Raw genomic sequence first — 16,224 nt, forward strand, 5'->3', positions numbered from 1 at the left:
GTTCCCACATGGCTACAGTGGCTGCTATGCAATGGGTGGCATGTGGTAGGTGGCCCAGGCCTGGTAAATTGAGGTAGGGGCTTGCAAATTAGAGACTTGGAACAGCACCACAGCTGTGGGCATGCCAGAGAAGACCGGGCACCCCTCCCCAGCGATGGAGGGGAAACCGGAAAACCTTAGTGAGTGGTCCCTAAAGTAGAGCTCTCCAGCCGCAGCTTCTGGTGGGACCGCTGGTCAGACAGTGGCAGGTGAAGCAGAAGTTGTCTGGGCCTGTCGCTCAGGCCAGACCGGGCTGTGCCCCTCCCCGTCCGGGTGGCGCCCCGCCCCTCCAGCCACCGCCGTCCCGCCCCCCCCGCCCCCTCCAGGCTGCAACAGGTGCCTTGAGCAGGAAGCTCGCGCCGCCACCCGCTCCCCGGACGCGTCCAGGACCCACTGCGCCGTGAGCCATCCCTGGCCCCGGCGTGCGCCCCAGACACGGTGACCCTGGTCCACGCGAACCTCCTCCCCTCACCGCGACCCTACCAGGCCCCGCAGCCATGGACGCCCCGGAGCCGCAGCCTGACCCCGACGGTGGGGACGGTCCAGGCCACGAGCACGGGGGCAGTCCCCAGGACGAGTTGGACTTTTCCATCCTCTTCGATTATGACTATCTGAACCCCATCGAAGGTCGGTGGAGGCTCTCCCCTGCCTGGCCCTCGAGCCCTGGCGGGGACAAGGGCCTGGGGACCCAGCGCAGGGCTGCATCAGGGACTGCCCCTGCCCTGGTGACAGGGAGGTTAGCGGGAGACAGGGGCTGCACAATCGCGAGGGGGCGGTTTCCAGTTCCTCCTGAGGGTCGCTGTTAGCATAACAAAGAATGGTCAGGTTCCCAGGACACTCCGAGGTAGTGGAAACGATGTCTTTGCCCTCTGAGAGAGGATTTGGTGGAGGGGCGTGTGCCCAAGGATGCCAGCTACACAGTCCGACAATGTTACCTCCGAGTCTGTGAGAAAGTGGCCCTGAGGCATCCTGGAAGCCGGTTGTTGGGGACTTTGTGTTGAAACTAAGGAAGAAGCTGTGTGTCTCATGCTAGAGGGTGGTTTGCCTGGGTGTCAGGAGGCTGGCCCATTTCCTCTTTGAGTTTACAGACACCGCAGGTGGACCAGCACAACTTACTAAGTGATCTTCTACCGGGCCCTCAACCTTGCTGTAGTGGATGGGGCGCCTGGGCAGGAGGACACCGGCTGTTTCTGTCTAAGTTCAGTCTGTGCCTTCATTCGCTCTCTTGCTGGGGGCTGGGCAGTGTCAGCAGCCTTCTGTCAGAAGTAGGAGGAGGCTCTAAGCCCAGCCTCACGTTTTCTGGTTAGAAAGCTTGTTGTCTGGGAGCAAACAAGAACCTAACCAGGTTTCCTGATTTTAACAGCCCAGCCCATGCTTGCACCAGGCTCATGGGCAAGCCTGTTGGCCGCTTCCAGATGCCCCGATGGCTCCAGGCTTGCTGGCATCTGGTGCCTGGTGCGTAGGAAGGGCTGAGTTGTTGGCTGGGGAAGATGTCGGTTTGCAGAGTCCTGGTGGCATTAACCCTTTCCCCCAGCCGGGTCCTAGTGGGCAACCTTTGGGAAGAGACTTGCTTGGTGACAATTTTGTGCTTTGGCTAGAGATGATGGCAATAGTGGAAGAGCCAGCTTTTGTGTTTTGAGTTCCATTCTGGGGACAGCCTTCCATTGAGAGGGCACAATTAGTAATCTGTAAGCCATCCACACAGACCAGTGGTCTCCATGTTCATTAAGATTAAAGTCACAGACCCCTGCCAGGTTCATAGTCTCTCTCTCTCTCTCTCCCCCTCCCAGTGAGGGTGGAGGGTGAGGATTTCCGGGGAAATAGTTTCCAAGCCAAATCTGGTGGGAGGTGCTTTTTATAGTTTTTCTTGGCAAGCCAGGCTCGGTGGCCGGCAGATGGGTAGCTTAATGACCATGGGAAAGCCTAGTAACCTGTGTTGTTGTTTTAATAATAACCTTTATTTTAGGGGTTCCAGCTTCCCATTTAGAGAGGCACTGTGACAGTAACCCAGAACTCCCATGTACCCAGCACCCCATTTCCCCTTGTTAGGGGCCCGGGGTGTTAGCATGGCATTATCTATTCAATATTGATGTTGGGCATTAAGAAAAGTCCGTGCTTTTTTAGTGTAGTGTGTGTGTGTGTGTGTGTGTGTGTGTGTGTGTGTTAAAAGCCTTGAAGTACTGTGTTAGAAATAGGTGGTATAGCTATGTTATTTACAGTCTATTTAATTCATGTCTGTGACAGGGTATCACGTAGCATAGGCTGTCCTGGAACTACACAGCTTCCTCGCCACAGCATCTTCAGTGCCGGGGTCACAGGCCTATGCCACCATGTTTTAATTTAGGTTTATATGATCACAGGAGTGTGGGCCTGTGCTCTTCTTATGTTAAGGCCACACGCTGTCAGCCCAAGTCATTGCTGTTGACCTGACCTCCCCTGCAGGGAAGGACCTGTGAGTTTCCTTCCGATGACTCCTTTCCAAACTGTGTTCTTAGGAGAGTAACTGTGTGACAGAGACCCTTGCTCACAAGGGCAAGTGATGCTCTAGGAACAAAGCTGTTGGGAAAGGGTGTGGGGCGGGCAAGCATCAGGGACGGGACTTCCTGAGTCTTGAGAGGCAGAAGTGAGGTCACCTCTGGGTGCTACCCCTCTCTATTTCTTCTTGGTAGGACTCCCTGAGAGCTAAGCTGACCTTTATCCTGATAGGAGGCTTTGGTCTAGGTTGATCGTGTCCTAATGATGTGTCTTAGGTTAGCTGGACACAAGGCTGGCCAAATGCATGGCAGGAAAAGTGTCAACATGAGACAGAGACTGTATGGGAACTGGTGAAGGCCATAGAGGGGTTCTGGGAGGTCGGATGGTTGGCAGCAGTGGGTTATGGGCTGGTCCATGTGATATAAAACTCTCTCACCCTAGCATGCGGGCACAGTTTTTGACAGAGGAAAACTCAAAGTCACAGAGAGGTGGAGTAAGTTTCTAGAAAAAGCAGAGCTAGTCAATGGCAGAGCTGAAGTCTGAGCCTAGGCGCTGAAGCACTGTGGGAGGGTTGTCATTCCTCCACAGGATGGGAGACACTTGGTCCATGGGCCCATGGCAAGCAAGGGACCAAAGACAGGATGAGTGGGCTAGGGCAAGACATTTCACAGTATTTTGGACCCTTGTTTGCTTATTTGTAAATGGCTAAAATAATAGTTCTATCTTACCGTGCACTTTGAGGAAGCTAATCCACTGAAGTTAAGCACAGTGGGGTTTGTCTCTACCATTTATTAAACCCTTTCTTTTACAGTCAGCATGAGTCAGTCACCCAACTAATTTCCTAAGCAGCTACCCTGTTAGGTCCTGGGGTCACCCCAAGGCAACACCCAGCTGTGCCCATGCTTAACTAGTGTCCCCAAACAGGCCCCTCGTTTTGTCTTTTCTTGGCTGGTGCCTGACATGAAAGATTACATCAATGTGGAGGTTGTAGGCATCTTTTGTTGTTCTCAGAAGGGACTTGATCGGTATAAAAGACATGTGAATGTCTATGAGAGAAATATGATTTTATTGGTTTATACGGTAAGAGGTCATCTAAGTATACACGTATATGCTGTAAGTAAAGTCACCGCTCCCAGTGTATGCTCTACTTGGCCACTATGTGTATTTTCTTGTGGTGGTGCTGTCAGTTGGTTCATGTCTTTCCCGGCAACACTCCTAAGTGATGCTTTTCGGTGTTACTCTCATGTGTGCAGTTGGCCTTTACTTCCCCTCCTTTCTACGCTGAGGAACTTGTGGGGGTCTGTTCTCTCCCTTCGCCACATGGGTGTCAGGAACCAAACTCAGGGCGCTGGTTTTGGTGGCAAGCTCCTTTGCCGGCAGAGCCATCTCACCAGCCCTATTTATACCCGCTGTTTCCACAGGAGTCGGTTTTGGTAAACTGTATCTAACCGGGTTTCCAAGTTTATTTGCCTGGAGCTGTGTCAAGAGCACTCTCCTTTCTCTCGAAGTGGGTGAGCTGTCCAAGTTTATCCCACATAGAAGATAGGACTGGGGTTATAGGCCCTGGCAGCTGCTGATCACACCCCAGAGGGAGGGGAAACATCTTGCTGGTGGTGACCCCTTACGTTGGAGAGGCCCCGGGCATGCTTGGGCTCAGTGGATCCTTCCTCCTTCCAATTTGGGATTCCCCTGGAGTCTGTGGTCACCTCCAGAAGTATCATATCACCCGGGTGCTGTGTTGGGGACAAGATATGCCGGCGGGCTTACTAACAGTTTTGCCTCAGTGGGTCTGATGCATTCCCTCTCTTGAGCCCCTTTTGGCCCAAGACCCCTTACTGAGGTCAAACAGAGGTTTCTGATCATCACTTGCCGCTTTTCAGTCTGCTTCCGCCAATCTTATACTGCTGTGCTCACACTCTTTGAAAAGCTGATGAAAACCACAGAGACCACACATACACACACGTATGCATTAAGTGGCTCCATGAACAACACATGTATGTCCTGAGCACAGAGTACACAATGCACACATGCACACACACACACACACACACACACACACACACACACACACACACGCACTCGCATGCATGGTACCTACCAGCATCCCCCAGGACACCAACCCCCACCGCCATGTGGACCAATCCCTGATATCACCTGCACTTCAGCTCGAGAACACCTGCTCCATTTGTGGGAGACAATGAAAACCTCACCCTTCCAGCAAACACATGGCATTCTGGTTTTGTGCCAGGCCAAGTGGGTGTGGAGATCAATGAGACTTGGTCCCTGCTTTTGCCTGCATCCCCGGGAGCCAGTATGGGACACAGCCTGGTAAACAAATGGGGACAAATGAGGTGCTGTGATATAGTAACTGGCTTTTTTTTTTTGTGCTACTAAAAATAGGACTGTATACTAAGTAACCTGGCTTGTTGCTGGATGCACATGACATTCAGAGATGCAGAGATGTTGCCCTTTGGGTCAAGTTAAGGACAAGCCATAATTCACCTACTTCAGACAAATAAAGGTCTCCAGGTGCCCCAGGAAAAGTGGGCAGAGGCCAGGTCAGAGAGGAAGTGGGGCTGGAGTGGCCCCCGTCACCCTAGCTTGAAAGGCTCACTGTCCCTTATGGTTCTGCTCTGACCTGGAGTAGAGACACACACAGCCTGAAAACAGTGGCTCTCAGATGGGCTCGGGCTCTGTAGCCCCAGCGGGTGGTGAGCCAGGTACAGAGGCAATGGCAGGCCTCTCTGGAGTCTGGGCACCTGAGGCCCTAGTCTTCCTTCAGCCTTACAGTACACCAGAGCGTCACACCCAGAGCTGCAGGCGCCAGCTGTGTGAGCAGGCCTCATGCATGGCAGCACCTGTATGTGACTCCTCTCTTGGGCCCACACAACAGCAAAACAGGATTGGCGAAAGTACAGGACATAAGGGGGAGTTTGCTCCCTGCCTTTTTTTTTTTTTAAACCTCTTTCTTTTCTCTTCCTCTCTCTTTCCTCCTCTCTCATCTCATAGAGCCCAGGTTGGCCGCAAACCTCCTCTGTAGCCAAGGATGACCTTGAACTCCCAATGCCTCTGTCCCCACTTTGCAAGTGCTGGGACTACACGCATGTGCCACTACACCCAGTTTAGGAGGTACTAGGGACAGAAGCCTGAGCTTTGTGTAAGCCAGGCCAGCCAGCACTCTATGGAGATCAGCCATGTCCTCCAGCCTCTGCTTGCTTCTTTCTCTGTCACGGATACTTCCTGGGGGCACCTGAGTCCTTCCCGCTGACTGTGCAAGTCAGAGCATCCTGTATAAAACTAGAAGTCCTGGTGTGGCTTGCTGGCTATCTGGAGACTGGACAGAGCGGAACTGCCAGGCCTGCGGCCAGCAGATCAGTGCCTGTCGCTCAGATGGATGCAAAGTTGCTAAGGCCCCTTCAAGGGCTGCTGGAGGTCACATGATTTTGGTTCCTGGCTCTTGTTTCTTATCTGTGCCATGGGCTGGTGAGGACAATGGACCTCGCTGGGGCAGAAGTAAGGGTTCAATGAGGTGTGGTATTCTTGCCCTAGCAGTCCCGACTCTGTGACTGTGAACGGGCCCTGATAAATCAGGGTGTCCTAAGCATGCCGGCTCCTGGGGAACAGAGAGCCTTCCTTGGGCCTTGATGTATTCTGAACTAGGAAAGCAGATGGGCCATGAGGGGTGTGGTGTCTGTTGGCTGCCCGGCTGCACCCGGAGCAACTCAGCTAACACAGAGGTCTGTTTGCTTCTGACTCTAAGCCCCTGTCCACTCTGCTCATCCCTGGAGCCCTGCTGGTTGCAATTCCTTCCTTAGTTGTTCACATTCTGTGGCTGGAAAGTTCTGGAGGCCACTTTCTGGGTGGTGCAGGCTGCTCCCAGGTGTTGTGTGTTGAGCCAGGCCTGGAAAGGAACAGCATTGATAATGTACCTCCATGATGGGTGCCCTGTGGCTTTCCCCTAGAGGGGACTTCCTCCCTCTCTAGCACAGGAAATAGCCTCAGGCTCCCAGAGAGCTCATGGCCAACTCATTTCCCTGGCTGCTACACCCTTAGAGTTAGGGTTTTGCTGACAGTTTCCAAACTGAGTCAGGGCATCAGGTAGGCCTGGAGCCTGTGCCGTTCTGGGATGGGTCAGGCTGCCTGCCCTCCACCCAGAGAAGAGAGGAACTGCCTTTCGCTTTCCCTCTGACCTTCTGTTACTAAACTTCCCCCCAAATATGCAAAAGTAGGGACGATGGTACAATGGGCTGGCACGTTGTTAATGCAAAGCCACTTCATCTACATCTCCCATGCTGTGGCATCTCCCCTCAGGGCTGTGAGTCTAATCCGGCTAGTGTTTTATAGTCAATAGATTAGAAGATGTCAGTCAAAGATATGGAGCCCTGAGAAAAATTCAACAGTGGCTGCTCTCAGGGAACCTCAGGCATTGGTCCTTGGGGCCACCAATAGCAAAACCCTTGTGTAGTGCACACACTTTAATCTTCAGTAAAGATTAAAAGCTAATGCCTCCAGGGCCAGAGAGATGGTACAGCAGGGAAAGGTGGCCCCTTGCTAGCAACATGAGCTCAGTCCCCAGGAGCCACGAGATAAAAGGAAAGAAATGACTCCCTCAAGTTGGCCTTTGACCTCCACGTGCATATCAGAGCACACACACTAATAATAAATTAAAAGCGGCACTAGCAAGATGGCTCAGTCGATAAAGGTGCTTGCTCCCGAGCAGGACAACCTGAGTCGATCCTAGGAACCCACGTGGTAGGAGAAAACGAACTCCTGCAGGTTGTCCTCGGGCCGCCACGTGTCTATGTGCGTCCTGCACAAACATGCATGCACATACGTATGCGAGTGTAAGATGGTGTAAAGAATCTCTTTTAAAGGAATTTATTTTTGAAAAGTAAAAATGATGTTTTCAGGGTTTAGCACAGGTTTTTGTTTCTTTGTTTTTGAAACAGGGCCTTGTGTGGCCCAGGCTGGCCTCAAGGTTATTGAGGAAGACTTTCAGCTTCAGATCCTGTTGCTTTGATCTCCCAGGTACTGGCATATAGGAATGCACCTCACAACCGGTGTTCTAGTTTTTGGTTTTTTTTTTTTTTTGTTTTTCTTTTGCTGTGATAAAAACGCGGACCGGAGCCAGCTTGGGGAGGAAGGGCTTTATTTGTTGGGCTTGGTGTGCCAAGTACAGCCCACCACTGAGGGAAGTCAGGGTGCTGGCCCAGGAGCTGAAGCTTTGGAGGAAGGAAGGCCCCCTTCCTCTGGCCTGCTCTGCTACCTTTCTTACACAGTCCAGGACTACCTGGCTAGAGGTAGCTCCTTCCACAGAGACCAGGCCCTCCCACATCAATTAGCAACCCCACAGACCAATCTGATGGAGGCAGATTTCCGTAGCTGGTTCTCTTCCCAGGTGAGTCAGATTTGCAGCCCAGATCATCCACCACGCAGGGAAAGCTGCTGATGAAACTCGGGCCACTGCATGACAGGGCCACACTGGCTAAGTGAGTCACATCCCCAGCCCCTAGGTGTTGTCCACCCAAGGCTTCTGATGCACAGTTGGTTGAGTCTACAGACAGACAAGGCAAGAATACGGACAGCCAATGCACAGAATTGATGCTAAGCCTCAAACAGTTAACACCAGCTCTGCAGCCTTCAAGCCTCACTGTTTGTTTCCCAGGGGTTTTTGCCGTTAATTTGTTTGTATCCAGACCTAAAGACCCTTGCATTGTGAGTGGCCGACTCAACCATTGCTCCCTTTACCCTTTGATAAAGTCATTTTTCCTAATGCTTATCTAATGAAGAAATAAGGTCATTATTGTCACACACCCCCCAGCCCCAATTCCAGAGCTGTCCTCCCTGCCCTAGATATTGCTAGATATATCACCCCTGTGATTTTTTTTTTATTTTCCTTATAGGTCAGCATGTAGTTTGTATGTGTATGCATGCATTTGCGTGTGCGTTTGCCTGTGTGTGCACGCGAGTGTGAGCCTGCATGTGAAGGTCAGAGGGCAACTTTGGGTGACTTTCCTGAGTTGCTGACTTGGTTTATTTTTGAGGCAGGGTCTGTCACTGACCTGGAACACACAGGCTAGCTGCTCAGCTAGGCTCCGCCTGGCTTTGCTTTCCAGTGCTAGGATTACGAGAGTGCTCTGCCACCATACCTGACTGTTTTTTTTTGTTTTTTGTTTTTTAAATGTGGTGCTGGGCTCAGCCCTGCAAGCACTTTACCAACCGAGCCATCTCCACATCCCTTGGCATTTACTTCCAAAGCCCAGTGCCCTAGACTTTTAATGTGTTTTCTCATCACCTTTTAGCAGGCTGAGCTGGAGGAGAGCGGGGAGAGTTCCTTTTCCTGAGCGGGCGCTGGGGCCCAGACTGCCTTCTAATCTAAGGATTTGGAAAAGGGCCTGTTTTAGTTAATAAAGTACATTTCTCCCAGCCAGCCCTGCCCTGTGAATTTTAATTGAGCTATGCCTGATCGAGCTTTCGGAAGGCAGGAAAGTGGCCTGCAAAGCATGGGATTTGTCAGGGCCTTATCCAAACAGAACTGCTGGAGTGTGCTTGCAGAAGGGGCTGCTCTGTGAGGGGAAACCTTAAAGCCTGAAATGCTGGAACTAGCTGTCTCCTGAAAGGCCCAGGGAAGCTGGTGTCTGCCTAATCCTCAGAAGGTGGGCTACAGGTTTGGAATCCACAGGGGTGATGTCACCTCTGCTGGGTGGATTGGGAGGAGTGTCTTAATGACCAGGTGTGTGTGCAAACATGAGTGTATGTGTGTGTGTGTGTTCGCTGATTAAGCATGCCCACCTCTGCAAACATGGCACCCATGTTATATGCAGGGGGAGGGGTATAGATAAGACACATCCCATCCGTAAGGTGTTGCTGTCTGGTCTGAGTCCCTGGTAGAGGGTTCCATGGCCTCATGGTCATCACAGGGGAGTTTTGCACGCAGGGGACAGGCTTTTGAAGGCCTGGGTATGAGTGAGGGGGCTCAGCTCCTGGAGGAGGCTAGGGTGGGCAGAGGCTTCAGGGAAGCCAGTGACTGTCTAGGCCCAGCCCTTCCTCCTGGCTGCCATGGAGTGGCTGGGCTCTGTCGTGGCAAGTCCCATTTCTGTGGGGGGATTATCTGAAGGCTATTTTTGGTGAATTCTTCTGACCAGATCTTCCCTTCTTTTGCTGAGGAAGCTCTCTCACTGGCTCTGCACATTGCTCTCCAGGGCCCGTGGAGGGAGGGTGGCCAATGAGGAAATGGAGGGGTATTCACACGAAGCAGTACCCCCACCCCCCACTTCTGAGAAAGAAACATACTGAGCCATACAGGAGAATCTTAGACTTAATGCTGAGCAAAAGAAGCGAGGCAGTGTGTGTGTGTGTGTGTGTGTGTGTGTGTGTGTGTGTGTGTGTGTGTGTAAAGCATGAGGCAGCTATTCAGTATGACTGTGACACCACATCATCCATGTCTATTTTTTGCATGTGTGACCTTGGGGGATTCCCTGCACACGAGCCTCAAGTTTCTGCATCCCTCGAAGAGAGGTGTTAGTAGTACCCGTTTCCTGGCTTGTTTTAAACTGCCGAACTGGGACACATGCAGGCTGGCGACTTAGTGGACAGCAAGCAGGAAGGTGACTAGGATTCCTGAAGGCGGGAAGACCTAAAAATGCCTCAACTGCCAAAGGGCTCCTGGCCCTCTCTCTGTTCAAGGGAGGCCTTGAGGCTTGCAGGGCATGTATGATGTTCGCATGTTCGTCATCTTCCAGAGCAGCCCAGGACACCATGCTTTTGCAAGCACCCCAGCTGCTGCTCTGCTAGACTCCTTGCTCTGGGATCATCCCCTCCTGTGCCAGCATTGTGGGTGCTGGCGCCTGGCTTGGTGGCAGACTGCCGGATGTGAGGCAGTACCGAAGCGGCCTCTGTCTGTCTGGTGAAGGCAGACGGCTGTCTTCCCTGAGACAAGGTCAGAAAAGACAGAGGGTGCCAGGAGGCCTCTGCCAGCACCTCCATGCTGGTGAGACAAGCGGGTAAACGTCCCCTAGCCTTCTCCGGTGTTCTTGGATCCACTGATCTGGGTGGAATTTCTCAACTTTCAGGGCCTGTCTGTGTGTGTCACCTCCGAATAGAGGGTGTGACAACCTGGGTCCTCTCCTTCACACACATGACTCATTTACGGGGAATGCTGCCACGGCTGCCCTCTGTGTGCAGTGAGGGACAGGGGACTGGGGGTTTGGGGGACGTTGAGAGTCCCCTTCATTACTTAAAGGCCATTGGGGACTGTTGAAAATGCCTCTCTCTGTAGGCTGTGAAGGCAGGCATATGGGGAACACGCCGCCTTCCTGCCCTGCTGTGGGGCTCCTGCAGTTTAGGGGAATCACAGGCCTCTGTCCCTTCTCTTTGCTGTCAGTCTGTGTTGCCTGGCTGTGGTATCTGGGCACTGCCATGGCAGCAGACTGTGGAGCCTCAGAGCCAGACCTCAGCTGTGAGCTCAAGGAGTAGCCTGGACAGGGACCCCCGCCAGATGCCAGATCTGCAACACATGATGCCGTGTCTCACCCCCCACAGGCACTTGCTATAGGCTCCCTAGTGAAGTTTCTATTTTGGTCATTCTGTTCCACTTCCTAAAAATTCTGCCTGCCTGTACTTTTAGACACTTGAAAGATTGTTTCCGCAATGCAATGTCCCTCCCTGTCTGTCTGTGTGTGTGTGTGGTGTGTATGGTGTGCTGGATGTGTGTGTGTGTGTGTGTGTACGTGTGTGTGCTGGATGTGTGTGTGTGTGTGTGTACGTGTGTGTCTGTGCTGGATGTGTGTGTGTGTGTATTCTGTGTGTGTTGTATGTGGTGCATGTTGTGCGTGGTGTGTGTGTGTGTATGTGCTGTGTGTGTGTATGTTGTATATGTATGTCTGTGAGTATGTGGTGTGTGTGTGTGTGTGTGGTGTGTGTATGTGCTGTGTGTTCGTGTGTGTATGTGGTGTGTGTGTGTTGTATATGTATGTGTATATGTGTTGTGTGTTGTGTGTGTTGTATATATATGTCTGTGTGTATGTGGTGTGTGGTATGTGTGTCTGTGTGTGTATGTGATGTGTATATGTGTGTGTTTGTGTGTGTTGTGTGTGTTGTATATGTATGTCTGTGTGTATGTGGTGTGTGTGTGTATGTGAGGTGTGTATGTGTGTGTTTGTGTGTGGTGTATATGTGGTGTGTGTATGTGTTGTGTGTGTTGTATATGTATGTCTGTGTGTATGTGGTGTGTGTGTGTATGTGGTGTGTATGTGGTGTGTGTGTATATGTGTTGTGTGTGTGGTGTGTGTGTGTATGTGGTGTTTGTGTTTGTGCTGTGTGACTGTGTGCATGTGTGTTGTATTTATGTGTTTGTGTGTGGTGTGTGTATGTATACATGTATTGGGGCATATGTCTGTTCATGGTGTGTGTCTGTGTGTTGTATGTGTGGTGTGTGTATGTTGTGTATGTTTGTATGTGTGGTTTTCTTTTGGGGCAGGGTCTCAGGTTGACCTGGAGTTCACTATGTAACCCAGGCTGGTCTCAAACCCCTCCCCCCCCCCCCCCCAAACCCCGGGGCCGTGGGGGGCCCCCTTTCCCCCTTTTTCCCCCGGGCCCCCCCCCGCCCGGGCCCCGGGGGGCCCCCCCCCCCCCCCCCCCCCCCCCCCCCCCCCCCCCCGGGGGGGGGGGCCCCAGAGGAGGGGGGGGGGGGGGCCCCCGCGCGACTGGCGGTTGATAACCCCCCCCCCCCCCCGGGGAAACAGAAGGACTGAGAACATTCTAGGAGAAAAGAGTTGGGATCTTAGGTTGTCAGGCTGACAGGTTTTGTCCGGGGGAGGGGGGTTCTTTTCTCTGTGTCGTAGTTAAGGTGTTACCATTCCATAAATAGTCTCTTTCACGAGAAGCAGGGCTCGGAACTGGTTGCGGGGGTGGCTGAAAAGAGCGAGGTTGCCTCAGACAGTCTTGGCTCTGCAGTTTAAAAGCTGTGTGACTTTGGGCAGATTACTCACTTTCTCTGACCCTCATTCTCCCCCTCTGTAAACCTGGGAAAGCTACATTAGCTGTTTCCTAGTGTTCTTGTGAGAACACCCTGCTGATCTATCTGGGCTGTGTGTGGTGGTCTTTGGTATAACGCAGACTGGGGCAGGTGTGTTGACTCTTAACACTTCTGTTATGACAAGTGGCTTATTGAGTCACTAACACTTTGGCTAGAGTTAGTGGCTGCACTCCCAGGCAGCTGGGGGATGGGGGTGAGGGGCACACATCCCAGGAGGCTTTCTCTAGCTACTTCACACACTTCCAGAGGTCAGCGCAGTCTGGGATGCCAAGAGAATTCTTGAAGTGCTGACCAGTCTGTTTTATTTATTTATTTATTTTTTTGAAATTCCTTCCTCTTTTACAAAATGCGTTTGAAGAGGTTGGGGCTAGCGTGAGCCACACTGTCAAATCAAATAGAGAAACCATCATAAGGAGGTCAGAACTATTGCTTAGAAGATCTCCCTAGTGTCTGATGTGTAATGTTTGGGGCTTTGTGTGGAGTAGAGGAGCTGCCCTGTGTGTTACCGACGAGGACAGTGTACTCAGGTCTCATGTCAGGGGTGAGGCTGGGTCCCCTCTGTGAACTAAGAGGTGCCGAATTTCCTGTGAGGAGCCTCCCACTCGTGGTAGGCTGTCTAGGCTGCTGGCAAGCAGTCTTGTCCTGCAGGTCCAGGGAAATTGGCAGAGGCTCCCAAGTCTTCTCAGGGCCCAGATGCTGAATGAGCCCTGGAACCCAGTGAGAGGCAGCTTCAGGTGTCAGACACAGAACCAAATGGCCAGCAGAAGCGAGCAAGGTGTGCAGCTCCTGGAGGTGGCTGAGCAGCTGAGGATGCTTCCTCAGGCTCCAGGGTGTGGCCCACTTCAGGCAGACTCCACCTCTGCAGAGCCCAGGAAGTGTGGGTTGGAGCTGCAAAGCCCAGAGCCATGGGCCTCAGTCTCAGTTGGTCTCAAAAGGCTAGGGGGCAGTTGGGTGGCCAGCTGTTGGAGTGGGTGGGGCAGCTGCTCAGCGCCACACCAGCTCCCGCTACAGAGTATAGTTAGGTGTAGGGATCCAGAATCCCCAGCCCAGGGGAGGTATGCACGGTCGGGTCCCCTAAAGACTCAGGATGGTTGAAGACAGCTCGCTGTACTCCATTTCCTTGTCTGTAGCAGGCAAACGGAAGTCCCTGCGCTCCTGCACATGTGAGGGTTAAATGCTGTGCTATGTTCGATGTGCTGACTCCAATGGCTGGTGGGTCCACGCCCAGTGCTTTAGCTACCCCACCGCTGCATTTTTTGTCATTAGTATAATGACGATGATGATATAATGAGCTTCACAAAGCTCACCTTCTTGGGTTGACTGACAAATTGGTGACTCTTTAGCAGTGGAACTTAGAAGCTACTGTGGCCCAGCCTGTCTAGTCAGGCAGCTCTGTCTTAATAGACAGTCGGTGGTATAAAAGAAGGGAGCTGGAGGAAGGGAGGGAATTCTGGGCAAGAGTAACATTGAATGTAGTGTGTGTGTGTGTGTGTGTGTGTGTGTGTGTGTGTGTGTGTGTGTTGGGGAAAAGGACACGTTGAGGACCCAGAGCAGCCATGGCTTCTGCCTTCTTCCTTCCTTTGGGGACAGACATCTCAAGCATAGGCCAGGCATCTCTCTTGGCAGGTGGCATGGAGGTAGCCCACAATGGGTGCACGGCGCATAGAGCTGTCTCCTCTTTAAAAAAATATTTATGTTCTGCCTGTGTGCCACGTGTGTGCCTGGTGCCCTCGGAGATCAGAAGAGGGTGTCAGATCCCCTGGAACTGGAGTTCCAGAAGGTTGTGTGATGCCATGTGGGTGCTGGGAATTGAACCTGGGTCCTCTGGAAGAGCAGCCAGTGTTTTTGGCTCTGCAGCCCCAAGCTCTCTCCTTCCAGATACTGCTTCCTCTTTGAGTTGGGAGGAATGGCGTCACAGTGCTGTGCTACCAAGTCTTGAGAGCCTTCCTAACCTGTAGGTTCCCCTCTGCTGCCAGCACACCTGCACGCGGGCTCACTTGGCAGGGTCACAGACAACTGTGCCGTCTTGATGGCGCTGGCAAAACAAGATGCTTAGTGCTTGACAAAACCCAGCCACCTCTGCCTGCCACACAGATTATACCTCAAAGAAGAGGCATGTGGGAGGGAAGAGGCTTAGAGCCTCTGTCCACATGGCTGCTTGAATGAAGTCACCTTTTGGGGGGTGGGGGGTGGTGTGGTGTGGTGTGGTGTGGCGTGGGGTGGTGTGGCGTGGTGTGGTGTGGCGTGGGGTGGTGTGGCGTGGGGTGGTGTGGCGTGGTGTGGCGTGGGGTGGTGTGGCGTGGTGTGGCGTGGGATGGTGTGGTGTGGCGTGGTGTGGTGTGGCGTGGGGTGGTGTGGCGTGGGGTGGTGTGGCGTGGGGTGGTGTGGCGTGGGGTGGTGTGGCGTGGGGTGGTGTGGCGTGGTGTGGTGTGGCGTGGGGTGGTGTGGCGTGCTACAGATTAAACAGCCTCACATATACCGGGCAAGTGTTCCATCACTGAGCCACACCCGTAGCCCTCTTTACAGGGTCTCACTAAATTGTCCATGCTGGCCATGAACTCACTCTGTAGCTCAGGCAGGTCCTGAACTAGGCAATTGCCCCTGCCTCAGCCTCCTGGAGTGGAGTGAACATTCCTTTCAAAATAGAAGTTTAGATGTGGGGCTGAACAGATGGCTCAGTGGTTAAAAGCACGTGCTGCTCTTCCAGGGGACCAGAGCATTCACGGCAGCTAGCTCACAACCATTTGTAACTCCAGCTTCAGGGAGCTCAGCTGCCCCCCCCCCCCGGCCTCTGTGAGCACTTGCGCTCACATCTACACACACACACACACACACACACACACACACACACACACACGAAGAAAGTGGAGTTGAGCAGACATAGTAAGTACACAATACACATCGACAATGCCACCTACAGCTGAGATCATGCAAAGAAGCTGTACGGAAGCCCCCCTGAGAAAATCGGCAGCAAGGTGTGCCGATATGCTGAGACACGCTGGCTTCCCATCTGGGCTATGGGCAGGGGAGAGCAGTGAGACCCAGCTGTTTCCAAAGAGCCCAAGAGTGGGGATCCCAGCCGCTCACAGAAAGACTTTAATGGCTTGCCTTTTGTGAGATTTGCTGTCAAATCCCACAGAAGGCAAAGGCTATTCATTACCTTCACACCGTGTTTGCTGTTAAACATTTATAGACTTGGGGAGAAGGGGGAGGGGAGGAAACTGCCACCAAGATGGATGAAACCAGTATAATAAACACTGCAATAGTAGGCTCAGTGGGGCAGGTCGCTCCTCAGAGCTCCTGGGCAGTGTGTGTGTGTGGGGGGCGTGTGTGTGTGTGTGTGGTGTGTGGGGCGTGTGTGTGTGTGTGTGTGGTGTGTGTGTGTGTGTGGTGTGTGTGTGTGGTGTGTGGGGCGTGTGTGTGTGTGTGTGTGTGGTGTGTGTGTGTGGTGTGTGTGTGTGTGGTGTGTGTGTGTGTGGTGTGTGTGTGTGGTGTGTGTGTAGTGTGTGTGTATGTATATGTGTGTGTGTGTGTGTGTGTGTGTGTGTGTATGTGTGTGTGTGTGGTGTGTGTGTGTGTGTGGTGTGTGTATGTGTGTGTGTGTGGTGTGTGTGTGTGGTGTGTGTGTGTGTGTGTATGTGTGTGTGTGTGTGGTGTGTGTGTGTTTGAGTTGT

The 16,224-nt window shown here is 52.7% G+C and overlaps 1 protein-coding gene across 1 annotated transcript in view; it reads left to right on the forward strand.

Annotated features, from left to right (window-relative positions):
* The first annotated feature begins 400 nt into the window (after positions 1 to 400).
* Positions 401 to 16,224, forward strand: part of LOC127225333 (nuclear factor of activated T-cells, cytoplasmic 2-like) — a 36,083-nt gene continuing 20,259 nt past the window's right edge. The window contains exon 1 of the mRNA XM_051188754.1: positions 401 to 666. Coding sequence (XP_051044711.1) covers positions 537 to 666 — 130 coding nt within the window. The 5' untranslated portion in view covers positions 401 to 536. The remainder of the gene's footprint in view (positions 667 to 16,224) is intronic.

The sequence above is a fragment of the Phodopus roborovskii genome, unplaced genomic scaffold (genome assembly GCF_943737965.1).
Source record: "Phodopus roborovskii unplaced genomic scaffold, PHOROB, whole genome shotgun sequence".
Taxonomy (NCBI): domain Eukaryota; kingdom Metazoa; phylum Chordata; class Mammalia; order Rodentia; family Cricetidae; genus Phodopus; species Phodopus roborovskii.